Below are 15,820 nucleotides of genomic sequence, written 5' to 3'. Positions count from 1 at the left end.
ACAGTGGAAAAAATTTTTGGTTTAGAACTCATAGAAGCTGCTCAGCTCTCCTTGTGGGCCTTTTAGGTTCTCCTCATTTTCAACTGCATACTTCTACTTGCAGTGGTGAAATGCATTTGCTCTTTAGTGCTTTTATGGTTATGACCATGGTTTATTACAAACCTGATCTTTTATATTGTGAATGATGTGGTATTGAGCGTCCCCAGTGGTTCTGTCCTTTTCCTTTTTCTCATTCTGTTCACACATAATATTGCCCTTTGACAATTCTTTAAAAAATAAACTGTTTATGCTCTAAAACTGAGCGATTTCAGTATAATACATCATTGGGCTTGCTTTTGAAGCTGTGGGTGCTTATTAACTTTGCGTGACTTGGCAACACTGAAGACTCGTAGGACTACAAAAACAAGCGTTTTCCGACAAGTAGGTAAAAGGTCACTCACACATCAGTCATGTTTATTCTGTTAAAGTGTGAAAAAACCCAGACCCTGACATGAACGTCACAGACAGTAAAACTGTCTGCATGTTGACATAATTCATCCGAAGCGTTCCTGAACAGACACCAATCCTGCCTGTCTGTGAGTGTGTTAGCCGAAATGCTAAAAAGCGTCTGTATATCCAACCACTTTAGTCAGGTTGGAGCCACTCTCCCGTACAAAGCTCGTGTTTGTCATTGTAAGCAAAAAAACGGATAAACCTTATATTTATTGGTCATGTTAGCTTTCATTTTAAAATACACACCTTTTCTCGTTCTCAGAATCGCAGCCATCTGACAGGACTAAAGAGCCAAGTGTGCTACATTCAAAGTTGTCGGGCATTTGCCCCTACTTTTTTAAGAGACGAATCCAGTTAAGCAAAAGCGAATGCAAATCTGTAATATGTTTACATGTTAGATTTTAACAGTGAAGTTACCCGCAAATATTGAAGCGCTGAAGCATGTAACGATAAGAAAAGGAAAAGATAAAATGACTGATTTGTGTCAAAAAGCCCGAATTCACAACACTGCAACGCGTACTTGAAGACACCGGAAGTAGCTCGTCGGCCATCTTACTACACTCAGTATGTAGTGCCCACAAGTGTAGAACAAGAGATCTCTTGCCCCTGGAGTAGAGGTGGGCGGATCGATCCTAATATCGATACCAACGCTGGTATTGATATTGAACAATCCTTGTGTAAAAAGATCGATACTCAAGCTTTTTTCTCTCCCGCACGCACTGACTGCTGCGCACACAAATTCATCAAAGTCTACTCTGTAAGAGCAGCGCTGCGCTGTGTCAAACAACACGGAGTAGCGCACCCTTGTATTGTGGCTTGTGAGCCCTCTTCCTCAGGAGATTTTAAGTTGTGTTGAGTGATATTTTTTAAACAAAAATGTTGATTGTGATAATAAAGTATTTTGTTGTCACATACAATGTTTTGGATCCTTTGGATCTATGAAGCTTAAATATGAAAAAGTATCGGTATCGATATCTGTGATACTGGGCCTGTATTTACTTGGTATCGGATCAATACCAAAATTCCCGGTATCGCCCACCTCTACCCTGGAGAACTCAGCCTGGGAGAACTGGGTCTTTTATCATCACATTACACCTATTACATCTGTAATAATTTTATTTATAACCGTGTCTGGATAAATACATTCATCCTACCCATTCATCAGTGTGGCAGGATTTACCAGTGGTGTGTACTGACACAGTACTGACAAAAGATTTTCACATTCATCTCCACTGATCATGTCAAGAAGGCAAACACTAGCCAAAAACAACTATCAGGCTCGTTGGCGTCGGTGCTTATCTACAGATTCATTTGAGATGCCAGTCCAACGCAGGTTCCACAGCCTAGGCCAGTACCAAGGTGGGTGGACTGGGTCAGTGCAGATTAAGTGTCTTGTCCAAGGACACAGATATAGGTAGCATGAGCAGGATTTGATCCCAGGTTTACATATTAGCGGGGTAGCTACTTATCTACTGATCTACCTGCTCATTCAGTAAAGCCTATAACTTTTTCAAAGTTGTTATGGGCATCTTGGTGGCTTCCCTCATTGTTGAGAACGGGCCTACTTCAAAGCAGGAGACTAGTGAGAGAAGCCACCAAGACGCCCATAACAACTCTGGCAAAGTTATAGGCTTCTGTGGCTGTGAAAGGATAAAACGTACATAATGCAACTTTTATTTGTTGCACCATCAGTTATCACCACACTGTTCATATTTAGTGACTGATGTAAATGAAGTCCAGTGTTCATGTATCCATCCCCTGACGTGTGTAATGAAAATGGTCTGTGAAAGTGATGATTCGTAAAAACAAGAATCCCTAGTTTGTCCAATTAATTACACACAAAACAAGGCTGTTGGAGTTGCATGAGTGAAATCTGTACATGGGTTGCACGTGATCAGAATGTTTCCCACGTGATCAGAATGTGTCCCAAGACATTCTTGGGATACATTGCAGGCTCTGACATTGGAGGATCTGTGTATAAAAATGGTAGTAATTTCTACCTGGTAAATAGTTTGTGCGATATTTTTGTTTAGCCCTTTAAATTAAATCTAAATGTCTGCACTTAAAGTACTTATTTCAGTTAAACTCCATTGTGGGGCTGTTCACATGAAAATTAAAATATAACGCAATACTAAAATACCCTCAGCTGTATTAGCATTGTGTTCTTTATAATTTGCAGTTATTTAATTAATTAAGATCCTATTGTCTCACGTACAATTTGTACATGTTCAAATCAAATCATCACTTGTGTTATGTGTCGACGCAGATTGAGGAGCGAACCTGCGTCAGACAGGACCCAGCACTAAAAATAACCAGAAAGTGGTTCCTTCAACAAAAAACAATTTATTTTTCACCTGTGCCTAAATAAATTATACAAAAAAACCCCAACCCAATGTCCTTCAAGAGGAGTGACTGCTGGCACACTCTCCAGTGTTCATGGGGAGAGAAGTCCGGTGCTCCTGGACTCACTACCATCAAACAGACACCCCCCAGGTGGACACGACAAACTGACTCTCTGTTGAAGCACAGAAGATGTGAGGTACGTTAGCAGTTATAGCAATTTCTTTCACAAAACACATGCTATCAGCAACACATCAAGGTCTGTACTTTTTATCTTTATGCACATGAGCAGCTTCTCACAATAAGTGGAGGATCACTTATCCTGCACGCCACAGCAGTGAGAAGCAAGCCACACCATTCTCATCACAATTTCACGTATACTATGTAGCAAAACATCAAGTTACTATCTACAATTAGTCCAACAGTTAATTACCATTACTGTGTGCTGACAGCATGTGTCCTCACCCTTCCTTGCTTCACAGGCTTAATGTGTCAAACCCAGGTGCGGTCCTCAGCGTCTCACAAACGAACATCACAAGGTCGAGCTCCCGGCAGTTCTGCTTGATTCACACATGCCTTAAAAGCAGAACGCCATCCAATTATCCGCTACAGCTGAAAGTCTTTAGGGCTGCACGTGAGCACCAGTCCCAGGTGCCTCACATGATATTGACGAGGGTGAGGATTCCTCAGCCAGCACCTTTTTTCCACAGACAAATCAGCTTCCATGCCACCTGAGGAGCAAAGAAAAGAAAACACCACCAAAACCTCCAGCCACACCCCCCAACACACAACAGTACCCCCCCATCAACGGGAAGCCCCCCGGCGACCGACCAGACCAGGACCGAGAACAGCACCTCTCTCCGGGGTCCATACCAGGAAGCAGACAGCACCACGCTCCCGAGGTCCACCACAGACAACAGGACAGGCATCTCAGCTGGAAGGCCGGCTGGAGTCAACAAAAGCCCCAAAACAAACCCCAACAATCCAACACACAAAAAAAACACAAAACCCACCCAACAACCTCCCCAGGGGACCGTCCCATCAAACCCCGGGAAGAAAAAAAAATCATCCCAAACACCAAAACCCAACATAGTCCCACAAACACAATATAAACAGAAATACACGAAAGAAAAATAACAAACAACCCTCCCAGAATGACCTGCAAAGACCAACCCCCCCCAGAAGGCCTTCATCGCCTGTTCCAGGAGGAACAGCCAGAACCAAGATCCCACACAGGTCCCCAGGTGTACATAGAGTAAAACGGCGCCCCCCCAGGGGACCGTACCATCAACCCCAGGAGGCGCCCCCCCCACAACCCCGGAACCCCAGACCCAGGCACACTCGGCCAGTTAGCCCCAAGTCAGTTCCCCCCCAGAGGACCGTCCCATCAACCCTGGAGGCGGAACCCGGAAGGAAACAAAACAAAAGCAAAATCAACCCCCGGAGGACTACCAAAAACAACCCCGGGGGATGGTAAAACGACTCTAAACCCCGTTACCCTCCCCGGCACCCCGAAAGACCCTAGGTCCCACCCAGAGCCCTTCGGCGGCTCAATAGCAGCGAACCGCTCGCAATACTAAGCCGGAGAAGGGAACAGGAAAAAACTAGCCCGGCTCCAACCCCAAGGCGCAGCGGAGAACCGGAAAAACGTCCGGTGCCTCAACTCGACCATACCCCAGCCCCTCGGAGGGGTGGAACCACCGAAATGGCAAACGGCAACAGATCGGGCCACCCCTCCGACTGAGGTAAGTCCCCGCAGCACCATACCCCGGCAACACCAATGACAAACGGTACAAAGGCACGCCGAGGCTGGAGTGGAACCAGGCCCTAACCAAAACAAAAAAAAAACCCCCCTAACCCCCCCCCCCCCCCCCCTAGGTGCAGAGGTCTTCTGAGAATACTCAGTGACCAACCTGCACCACCCCACCACCCACAAGACAAACGGTCTTGGGGCAAGTGAGGCCGGGGTTAGGAACGTAGAGAAATAAAAAACAACAAAAGAAAACGACCCAACAAGCCCAAACAGAAAATACCTAAAAACACATAAAAAAGCAATAAGGACAAGAGTCCAGGCGGACATCCAACCGCCGAACAGCCACTCCTCCCCCTCCAGACAAACCTACAAATCACCAACCAAAAATAGAAAAAAAAAAAGAGAGAAGAAGAAAAAAAACCCAATTACCCGTGCTGTTTTTTTTTTTTTTCTTTTTTGTATATATGTGTATTATATTGCCGGTCCCAGAACACTTGGAGTCACGTCACCATTATTCTTTTTGACGTCTAATAGTCGGGGCAATACAGAAATCTCAGCTCGACCGAGCTGCATGGGCTCGTCGACAGGAGGAGCCAGAGGTCCCGTCGGGGGAGCCTCAGTGGGGCGAAGAAGAGGCGGCCCAGACCTGTGTCGGGGAAAGCCCCGAGACGAAAAACCCCGCTCTGATGGGCGTCCTCTCTCGCGTCCACGCTCCCTCATCCGATCATCCTGACGAATTACCAACGATATTAGCTCATCTAAATCGTTTGGTTCGTCACGGACCGCCAGCTCGTCCTTTAATGACTCATTTAACCCGTCCACAAACACGCCCCGCAAAGCTGCGGCATTCCAACCTGACCGGGCAGAAAAAATCCGAAAGTCCACGGAATACTCCGCCGCACTCCGCCTCCCCTGCCTAAGATTCAGTAACCGTTGAGCAACGGTATTCGTTTTCACCGGATGATCAAAAACCAATTGGAACTCCCAGGAGAAACCCTTAAAGGACCCTAACAATGGCGAGTCGTTACTCCACAACACTGTGACCCAAGCTAAGGCGTCACCTCGGAGCAAATTTGTCACATATGAAACACGGCTCCCATCAGAAGAGAAGGAAGCCGGTCGCTGAGCAAAAACCAGAGAACATTGCATCAAAAACGAAGCACAAGCCTCGACATCTCCCGCATAAGGCTCCGGATGACAGATAATCGGTTCGAACACCGAATCCCTGGGTGACGGAGTTATCTGCCCCGGTATCGCTGATGCCACAGCTGACGCAGCAGGAAGTGGAACGACTTGCGCTGCAAGCTCCGTAACACGGGCGTCTGTTTGTTTAATTTGATTTGCGAGATGCTGTAATTGCTCCCATATTTTCTCCAAGTGTTCTTGGACTTTCTCGGCAAAAGGAACCGCCTCTGCCACTGGGTCCATTATGGAATGGCCGGGAACTACTGTTATGTGTCGACGCAGATTGAGGAGCGAACCTGCGTCAGACAGGACCCAGCACTAAAAATAACCAGAAAGCGGTTCCTTCAACAAAAAACAATTTATTTTTCACCTGTGCCTAAATAAATTATACAAAAAACCCCAACCCAATGTCCTTCAAGAGGAGTGACTGCTGGCACGCTCTCCAGTGTTCATGGGGAGAGAAGTCTGGTGCTCCTGGACTCACTACCATCAAACAGACACCCCCCAGGTGGACACGACAAACTGACTCTCTGTTGAAGCACAGAAGATGTGAGGTACGTTAGCAGTTATAGCAATTTCTTTCACAAAACACATGCTATCAGCAACACATCAAGGTCTGTACTTTTTATCTTTATGCACATGAGCAGCTTCTCACAATAAGTGGAGGATCACTTATCCTGCACGCCACAGCAGTGAGAAGCAAGCCACACCATTCTCATCACAATTTCACGTATACTATGTAGCAAAACATCAAGTTACTATCTACAATTAGTCCAACAGTTAATTACCTTTACTGTGTGCTGACAGCATGTGTCCTCACCCTTCCTTGCTTCACAGGCTTAATGTGTCAAACCCAGGTGCGGTCCTCAGCGTCTCACAAACGAACATCACAAGGTCGAGTTCCCGGCAGTTCTGCTTGATTCACACATGCCTTAAAAGCAGAACGCCATCCAATTATCCGCTACAGCTGAAAGTCTTTAGGGCTGCACGTGAGCACCAGTCCCAGGTGCCTCACATGATATTGACGAGGGTGAGGATTCCTCAGCCAGCACCTTTTTTCCACAGACAAATCAGCTTCCATGCCACCTGAGGAGCAAAGAAAAGAAAACAACACCAAAACCTCCAGCCACACCCCCCCAACACACAACAACTTGTTCATATTGTGCAAATCAAGGAATATTTGTAGATCACCGTCTCTGCATTTAATAATGAGACAAATTTAACTCCACAACAGTTAGCTTTGAGTTAGCAAAAGTTAGCGTGCAAGCTAAGGTCCACAAAATGTCTTGTAAATGACTGCAGAGGTGTTATAACATTACAAAAAACAGTTGTTTTCAGTTTTAGAAGTGTTTGTTCTCACTAGCTTTATATAATATACCAGAAAAGAAGTTGTTAGCAAGTAGCTACACCAAGAAGTGATGTCACCATGTGATTTTACCTTGGCGAAATGTCTTGTAAATATGTTCAGAGGTGTTATTAGGTTCCAAAAACAGCATTTTCAGTTTTAGTTTTTCACTAGTTTTTATATAATATACCAGAAATGAAACTGTTAGCAAGTAGCTACACCAGGAAGTGATGTGATCATGCTAACCTTGGCGAAATGTCTTGTAACTAAGTTCAGAGGTGTTATTAGGTTCCAAAAACAGCATTTTCAGTTTTAGTTTTTCACTAGTTTTTATATAATATACCAGAAATGAAACTGTTAGCAATAGCTACACCAGGAAGTGATGTGATCATGCTAACCTTGGCAAAATGTTTTGTAATTAAGTTCAGAGGTGTTATTAGGTTCCAAAAACAGCATTTTCAGTTTTAGTTTTTTACTAGTTTTTATATAATATACCAGAAATGAAACTATTAGCAAATAGCTACACCAGGAAGTGATGTGATCATGCTAACCTTGGCGAAATGTTTTGTAATTAAGTTCAGAGGTGTTATTAGGTTCCAAAAACAGCGCTTTCAGTTTTAGAAGTGTTTATTTCATGCTAGCTTTTACATAATATATGAGAAATGTATATAAAAACACAAAATGATGGGGTTTTGAAGAGACCAGTGACTGATGCCACAGTGCAGCTCTACTGTGATTGACTGTCACCTACATCACTCAAAAAACAAAACGGATCAGATTGAAACAGAATGTGACTTTTAACCACTTAAAATACCTCTTAAAACACATCAAGGTTAGCCATCTTTGAACTTGTACAAGTCTGGCAGTAATTGAACTGGACTTGTGCTGATCACGGATGGATGGACGGACGCAGAGATGGACAGATGGATGGATGAACAGACGGAAAGGCTTCGCAATACCCGATGGCCATATTTGATGGCCTCGGGTAAAAATATAATGCAATGCTTAAATACCATCTGTTGCATGTAATCAATGAAAGAGTGTATAGAAAAATGTGACTTTTTGACCCCTTAGGGTCAAGGTTAGCCATCTGTGAAACTGTCCAAGGTCTGTGTCCCAAGAATGTTCCCTGTGAATTTGAAGACCCTGGCAGCAATAGGACAGAAGTTATGCTGAGTACAGACAGAAGGACAGACAATCAGACGGACGCAAAGTCTTCGCAATCCCTGATGGCCATATTCTAGCCTTGGATAAAAATGCCTAGTGTCCAAATACTTATAGACGTGGCTGTAATAATGGGGGTTTTCTGCACAGTGAATAAAGTTAATCCAGGCAGGAAAGGTTCAGTTTTTTTCCATGTTTATTTTTAGCACCATTAAAAAGTCACTTAAGCTTGTGCACTGCGATGCTCTCATTGTGTCTTTCCTTCAGGATGGAGTGATGGCGGTGGAGGTTAAGAAAAAGAGTGGGAAGACAGGGTTTGGGAAAAATAAAAAGCTGAAAGGCTCCGGCTGCAGGTGTGGCTCACTTGCTGGCGGTGGTGAAGGTGAAGCATCCTTTCTGGTGGAACTGCATGTCCCTGATCCGACGCATGGATTGGATCTGGGGCTGGAAGGCGCAGAAGTCATTGTAGTGTCTGTAGTCACCGCACTCAAACAGGTACTGGTAGCCTCTGTACCCTGGGTACTGATAACCCACCCACCTGAGGACAAACAGGAGACCATGTGACGATGGTATTACATGAGATTTTTAGATGGTATGTTAAATCTACAAAACAAGAACACATCCATGAAACTCAAAATGCCTGAAACAAAACTCAGAAGATGCAGAACAACGTTTTCGACAAACAGCACGGCGGCATGCAAGCCTTTTGCGATAAACAGCTAATATCAAACTGTGCCTTTGGCTGCTTCTAAAACTATGTTTGAATCAATATTTGCGGTACTTCATTTACATAGGAAATCAGCTGGTAGCTTTGCTCCAGGTTGCATGACAAGGTCGCTGCTGCACTTCAAAACACGGATCCGAGATGGATTTCTTTCTGCAGCCCTTAATTTTAAAGCCGTGTTGGTGAAGGCCGATTTGGAACGCTGACTGTGTATTTGTGAGTACTCACGCTCCTCCTGGCACCCTCACGCTGCCCACTCTGTCACAGAAGCCATGCGCCCATAGGGTGGGCACATCATCCTCCTGGATCTCCATCTTGTTGCCGTTGAAGTCGGACAGCTCATACAGGCAGATCTTGTGCTCCATGCTGTCCCTACAAAGACAGAAGGGAGGCATAGGAAGAATTGCCTAAGAACTGCTATACATGCATTGGCCAGTTTATTAGGTACACCTTCCTAGTACCAGGTTGGACCCCTTGTTGCCTTCAGAACTACCTTAATTCTTCATGGTGTAGATTCAACAGTTGTTGGAAACATTCCTCAGAGATGTTGGTCCATATTGACATGATAGTATCACGTAGTCGCCCATTCAACCAGTCTGCCCATTCTCCTCTGACCTCTGACATCAACAAGGCATTTTCGTCCACACAACTGCCGCCCACTGGATATCTTCTCTTTTTTGGACCATTCTCTGTAAGCCCTAGAGTTGGTTTTGTGTGGGAAACCCCAATAGATCAGTGGTTTCTAAAACACTCAGACCAGCCCAACTGGCACCAACAACCATGCCACATTCATAGTCACTTAAATCCCTTTTCTTCCCCATTCTGATGCTCAGTTTGAACTCAAGAAAGTAATTTTCACCACGTCTAGATGCCTAACTGTATTGAGTTTGCTGCCATGTGATTGACTGATTAGTAATTGTACAGGTGTACCTAATAAAGTGGCCATAGTGGATATCATACCGTATCCTGATTTTATGATCATTATTAAAGTAGTTGCATTCAGTGAGACTCGGCCAAGCCCATGTGGCTAGCCCAAGCCCACATGGGGCTCGGGTCGCCAACCGGACTAGCCTAGCCCACCTCTAACCAGCTGGCCCTAGGTGGAGCCCTTGGACAAATCTGCATTGGCCCTATTTGGGCCACCCATCTGGAACCCACATGGGGCCAAGTGTGATGTGTTTGATGGGACCAGATTCATCTCGAAAAGCAAATTTATTTCGCCAGTGTGACATCCTATCGACATGTCTGCCACCTGCTGGATGGTTGGTGAATGCTGGGTGTATTACGGTAAATTAGGAAGCAGAGTGGATTTACTTTAAATGTAGTTTGGGATGCCACCAGCTGAACCCTGTGCACACTTTCATGTCAGCGTTGGCTTGCAATTTATGCTAGCAGCCGCATGGCGAAGCAAGATGAAAACTACATGGTCAAATGGGATGTAATATACAACAAAAGTGAAATAAAACTAGGATTAAAGAATGAATGGAACTATTGATGCAAACTGAAAACATTGTTCCGGAGTCCAAATCCAAAAGAAGACTTGTGAAAATATTGACACCTGGAGGCCAGTTCACCGATGTGCATCCATATCATCAAATAATTAAGTGCGTAGCCTTTATGTGCACCGGCACTTATGATGCTTGTATGTCAAAATGCTGTAGAAATAGTAATCCATGTTGTGGTGCAATTCCACTAAGCTGCCACTTGGCGGCGCTAGACATCTGGCTGGGCAAACATATAATATGAGTGGTTTTAATGATCCCCATGTCTCTGCACAACAGTTTTACTGGACTAAATATACACATCAGAATATATATTATGAAAGCAGTTTCTTTTAGTTAGCTTTGGGCAACTTATGGACAGAGACAAAGAGACAGACACATACACAAGCACTTGGACAGTTGTAATGTGCCCTACAAGTACGTCTTAACCAGTGCGGGGTAACTAATGTCTTAGAGGAAACATAACGATTTAAGTCGCCCCGTTACTTTTCATCTAGCACCGCCAACTGGTCAACATTTCCTTTTGTCCAACACTTCGGTTGCTGTCAGGTCGAGCAAAACTGGAATCCTCATAAACCACAGCTGTGGCTTGTCAATAATGCTAACAAAATCAATCATCAATCAATCAATCAATCAATCAATCAATTTTTTTATATAGCGCCAAATCACAACAGAACAGTTTGCCCCAAGGCGCTTTATATTGTAAGGCAAGGCCATACAATAATTATGTAAAACCCCAACGGTCAAAACGACCCCCTGTGAGCAAGCACTTGGCTACAGTGGGAAGGAAAAACTCCCTTTTAACAGGAAGAAACCTCCAGCAGAACCAGGCTCAGGGAGGGGCAGTCTTCTGCTGGGACTGGTTGGGGCTGAGGGAGAGAACCAGGAAAAAGACATGCTGTGGAGGGGAGCAGAGATCGATCACTAATATTAAATGCAGAGTGGTGCATACAGAGCAAAAAGAGAAAGAAACAGTGCATCATGGGAACCCCCCAGCAGTCTACATCTATAGCAGCATAACTAAGGGATGGTTCAGGGTCACCTGATCCAGCCCTAACTATAAGCTTTAGCAAAAAGGAAAGTTTAAGCCTAATCTTAAAAGTAGAGAGGGTGTCTGTCTCCCTGATCTGAATTGGGAGCTGGTTCCACAGGAGAGGAGCCTGAAAAGCTGAAGGCTCTGCCTCCCCATTCTACTGTGGCTATCACGCTGACAACATGCGAACACATCATTAGCATGCTAAGGCTTCAGTTTCATCATGCTAATGTGCGAAATGCTACACAGCAGAAACCTGCATATCTTGATCTGTGGGTTTCTGCCCTGCACCATGTTTTCCATGTGTCCTCATTTGACTCACAGTTGTTAGCTAATAATTAAGTGTGTTCCAACTCTCATTTTACTGAACAAAACTTAATTTAGCTAAACAGCTAGGGTGGAGCGGGGAGAGGTGGAAAAGTAAACTCATCGGGAGGCACTGAGGGCTATGTTTAGAAACTTTAATCTGACAGTGTTGAGCAGATCATTACAGTTTTAGTGTGAGACGTTCTAAACGTGACCGTTTCAGTGCTGTGACACTTCTGTTAAAGTTCTGAGTAGAAAGTTATTCTTTGTCACGTCCGCCAAGGACGTAATAAAATCATCGGCGTTTATTTATTTGTCTGTCTGTTAGCAGTATTATAACAAAACTACTGACACAAATTTGACAACATTTTCACCGCAGATACAATTAGACCATTAAACCCATTACATTTGGAGGTAATCCGGATCCAAATCCGGATTCTGGATGAAGATTTCACTTATACGAGGTCTATTAGAAAAGTATCCGACCTTATTATTTTTTTCAAAAACCATATGGATTTGAATCACGTGTGATTACATCAGACATGCTTGAACCCTCGTGGGCATGTGAGAGTTTTTTTCACGCCTGTCGGTTATGTCCATTCGCCTGTGGGCAGTCCTTTGAGTGGAGAGTCGCCCACCCTCATCGTCGATTTTTCATTGTTTAGGAATGGCTCAGAGACTGCTGCTTTGTTTGATCAAAATTTTTTCAAAACTGTAAGGCACAACTGAGTGGACACCATTCGATAAATTCAGCTGGAATTCTCAAAATATTTGCACACAGATACATATTAGGATATGAAGACTCCACTGAATTTTGGAGGTGATTCGGATCCAGATCCAGATTCTGGATCAGATTTCCCTTTATATAGACTTTGAAGGATTTCTTCCAAACTACTTCACGAATTCTCAAAATATTTGCACCACAGATATATATTAGGATATGGAAGACTCCACTGAATTTTGGAGGTGATTCAGATCCAGATCCAGATTCTGAATCAAGATTTCCCTTTATATAGTTTTTGAAGGATTACTTCCAAACTACGCAACAGCTTATACCAAATTTGCACCACAGATAGATATTAGGGCATGGAAGACTCCACTGAATTTTGGAAGTGTTCCGGATCTGGATTCTGGTTCAAGATTTTCACTTTGTTTAGGCTTTGGAAGGATTATGTCAAAACTACTTCACAGATTCTCACCAAATTTGCACCACAGATAATATTAGAGCATGGGAGGCTCCATTTTTTTCCTGAAAATTCTTGATTCTTCTTGATTTTAGCTTCTTAACGTGAATATTTTCTGGTTTAATATACTAGCTGCTTTAGTTCCTATCTGGCAGTAATGTGAATACATATGTTTGGGCTATGGACCAAAAATTAAGACATTTGAGGGCAACAGCTTGGGCTTTGGATAACACTGATTTAAGTCTTTTTAACCATTTTTTTACATTTTAATGGACTTCACAACTAATCGCCTAATCAGTCGAATAATCCTTTATGAAATTACTTAGTTGCAGCCCTTATATCTGTAGAAAGTTGGAACACTGCAACGCTATGACCATAAAATATTAGAACTTCAAATTTTAAGATTTAAAGCAGAAACTTACAGCCCCCTACTGGTTGTGTGAAGATCACAGGGGGTTTAGGGGTTGGGTGCTGTTCAACTTGTGATTCATTGGACACATTTGATTTCTGGGTGTAACAAGATGTTCTTGGAGGTGCTACCTTCCTTACGGACCGTTCTGTTTTGGTGTTCCACGTACCATGCGGATGGGCCTGAGAGACATGAGGCAGTCACTGCGGTAGGAGTTGCTCCAGGTATCCCAGCGAGGATACTCTCCTTTCTCCAGGATGAACATCTCCCCACGGAAGTTAGTCTGCTCAAAGGCAACAAAGCTGTAGAAGTGGAGGACAAAGGGCAGGGATAGGGCAGGGGGCGGGGCAGGAAGTGGGGGTGGTGGTGCGAGGGAGGAGAGATCAGGGGAAGATTAGGGAGTTCACACGAGGACAGCAAAGATAGTTCACTCAGAGTTTGTCTGACAAGAGGTGATTCAATGTGGTTTGTGCGCGAGTCCACTTACGGTCCGCACTCCACAATGATACTTCGCACTCTGTCCATGCCGCGGTCACACACGTTCATACACTCATTCTGGACCTCCATCATCCTGCCCTGGAAGTTCTCCTGGTCAAACAGCATGATCTGTACAGAAATCGCAGCATCCAGACCATGTTTATCATATCATGTCGAACCGCGAGCAAGTTCATCTTAATATCACAAATTCTATCTAATCGCAATAATACCCCCATGAACTGTTCTTAAGTTCTCAAAGCTTTATACGGATCTGTGAATATAATGTTTCTTCATCAACAGAACCTATCAACATTAACAACGCTTTTCCCATTAGCATCTAAAAACATCATATTTTGAATTGATTTCAATCAGATCAGTTCCCCAAATGTGTCAGCGAAGACCACTTTAGATGACCACTTTGGATTTATTAGTGCATATTGTTCAGTACTGTAGACTAGAGAGAAAACTGAGAAAATGTTAATGCTTGTTGAGAAAAGTGTATAAAATGTGTAGTGAGGGGTTTTTACAGCCTTAAAACATCTATAAGAATTGTAAAAATAACGCTGACTTCTTTGCGGATTTCACCTATTGTGGGTTATTTTAGAACGTAACTCCCGCGATAAACAAGGGACCACTGTATCCTCAACGTAGGGACAGTCAACTCTATTTTTTTTTTTCGGCCCTCAAAGCAGAGAAACAATAAAACAAATGTCTTTCTCAAAACAAGGTTCATCACAGTCCTTTTTGTGAGCAGATTTATGATTTTTAAGAAATATTTTACATGAAATTTTACATTTTGAATGTCAAAAACAAAATTCTACAACAGTTTACAGAGGAGTTAATGCTGCATGTGTCAAGCGGAATCAAGGTCAATGGTCTTAATATATTCATTTGTAATTGGGGTGAACTGACCACTTACACAAAACAAATAAACCAAAAAAATTGTGCTAATGAGATATTGAGTTTTCAGTGACTCACTCTGTAGGATCCCATGCTAGGGTCGCCGGTCTTACTGGCCTTGCTGGAGGCGGCTGGGGCCGGAGCTCCCTTGTCCTTGGCGTCAGTGCCCTGGCTGGAGGCGGACTTGGTGGTTTGAGACATGGTGAGGGGCTTCAGGAGAGTCTGAACGTAAGACGGGGGGATGAACACAAATCGAGGTGTAAGCGGGAGTGACCAAATCGTGCAGGAGAACGTGAAAGGGCAGAAATAGTGGCTAAAAAATACAGGGGAAGATATTTGGGGTGGTGGCAGGCGTGGTGTTTGGGATTTGTACTAAAGCAAATATCCCACAATGCAGCTGTGTGGAAGACTGATTGGACTTCTGTTTGGACCTTTCCTCAGGCTAAGGGCGTGTTGCCCGGATGTGACAGACGGACACTGGTCCCCGTCCTGCCGTGGATGTTGTGGTGTATGTCTGCGTCCGTGTGTCTTACCTGCGTTAGTACAGCTTGCAGTGCCGTGTGACTGAGGCTGGCTCGCGCTGATCCCCTTCATCCCTCGACCCCAGCTTTTATACTCTGGCAAAGGCCAAACGTAGAAGCTGACAGCACAATAGAAAGCCTCTCGTCATCACAGTTGGCCTGTGCCAAAGCTACCAGGTCATCGCACAGCCTAGAAACCCGACTGGCCCCTTTGGCCTGCCTGTAAGCATTTACTATCAAAGGAAAGCACTGACCAAGGCATTTTCTCATGTGTTTGGGGTGCTGTGGCTATACGCGACAACCGCATGCGGAGAGGAGGAATACACAAGTCCAAAGGGCACAAAGACATGATCCCTTTACCCTGCCTCAGACAACATGTCCTTTAGCTTATAACACAAGATGATCAAACTATTTTAATCATCTTTTTGTCATGCAACTGTAACAACTTGTTTTGAGACACAATAATAAGCAACACTAAAGAATCA

The 15,820-nt window shown here is 44.1% G+C and overlaps 2 protein-coding genes across 2 annotated transcripts in view; one reads left to right on the top strand and one right to left on the bottom strand.

The window, feature by feature from the left end:
* acads (acyl-CoA dehydrogenase short chain) overlaps positions 1–820 on the bottom strand; it is a 56,020-nt gene extending 55,200 nt beyond the window's left edge. Inside the window, exon 1 of the mRNA XM_034193074.1 lies at positions 739–820. Within this exon, the coding sequence (XP_034048965.1) occupies positions 739–766 (28 nt within the window). The 5' untranslated portion in view covers positions 767–820. The remainder of the gene's footprint in view (positions 1–738) is intronic.
* A 7,702-nt stretch (positions 821–8,522) lies between these two features.
* The window catches only part of cryba4 (crystallin, beta A4), a 94,359-nt gene continuing 87,061 nt past the window's right edge, over positions 8,523–15,820 (top strand). Inside the window, exon 1 of the mRNA XM_034193077.1 lies at positions 8,523–8,774. Within this exon, the coding sequence (XP_034048968.1) occupies positions 8,556–8,774 (219 nt within the window). The 5' untranslated portion in view covers positions 8,523–8,555. The remainder of the gene's footprint in view (positions 8,775–15,820) is intronic.

The sequence above is a fragment of the Thalassophryne amazonica genome, chromosome 17 (genome assembly GCF_902500255.1).
Source record: "Thalassophryne amazonica chromosome 17, fThaAma1.1, whole genome shotgun sequence".
In the NCBI taxonomy this organism is placed as follows: Eukaryota; Metazoa; Chordata; class Actinopteri; order Batrachoidiformes; family Batrachoididae; genus Thalassophryne; species Thalassophryne amazonica.
Note: the sequence above shows the minus strand (reverse complement) of the source record. Positions and strands in the feature narration are given on the sequence as shown.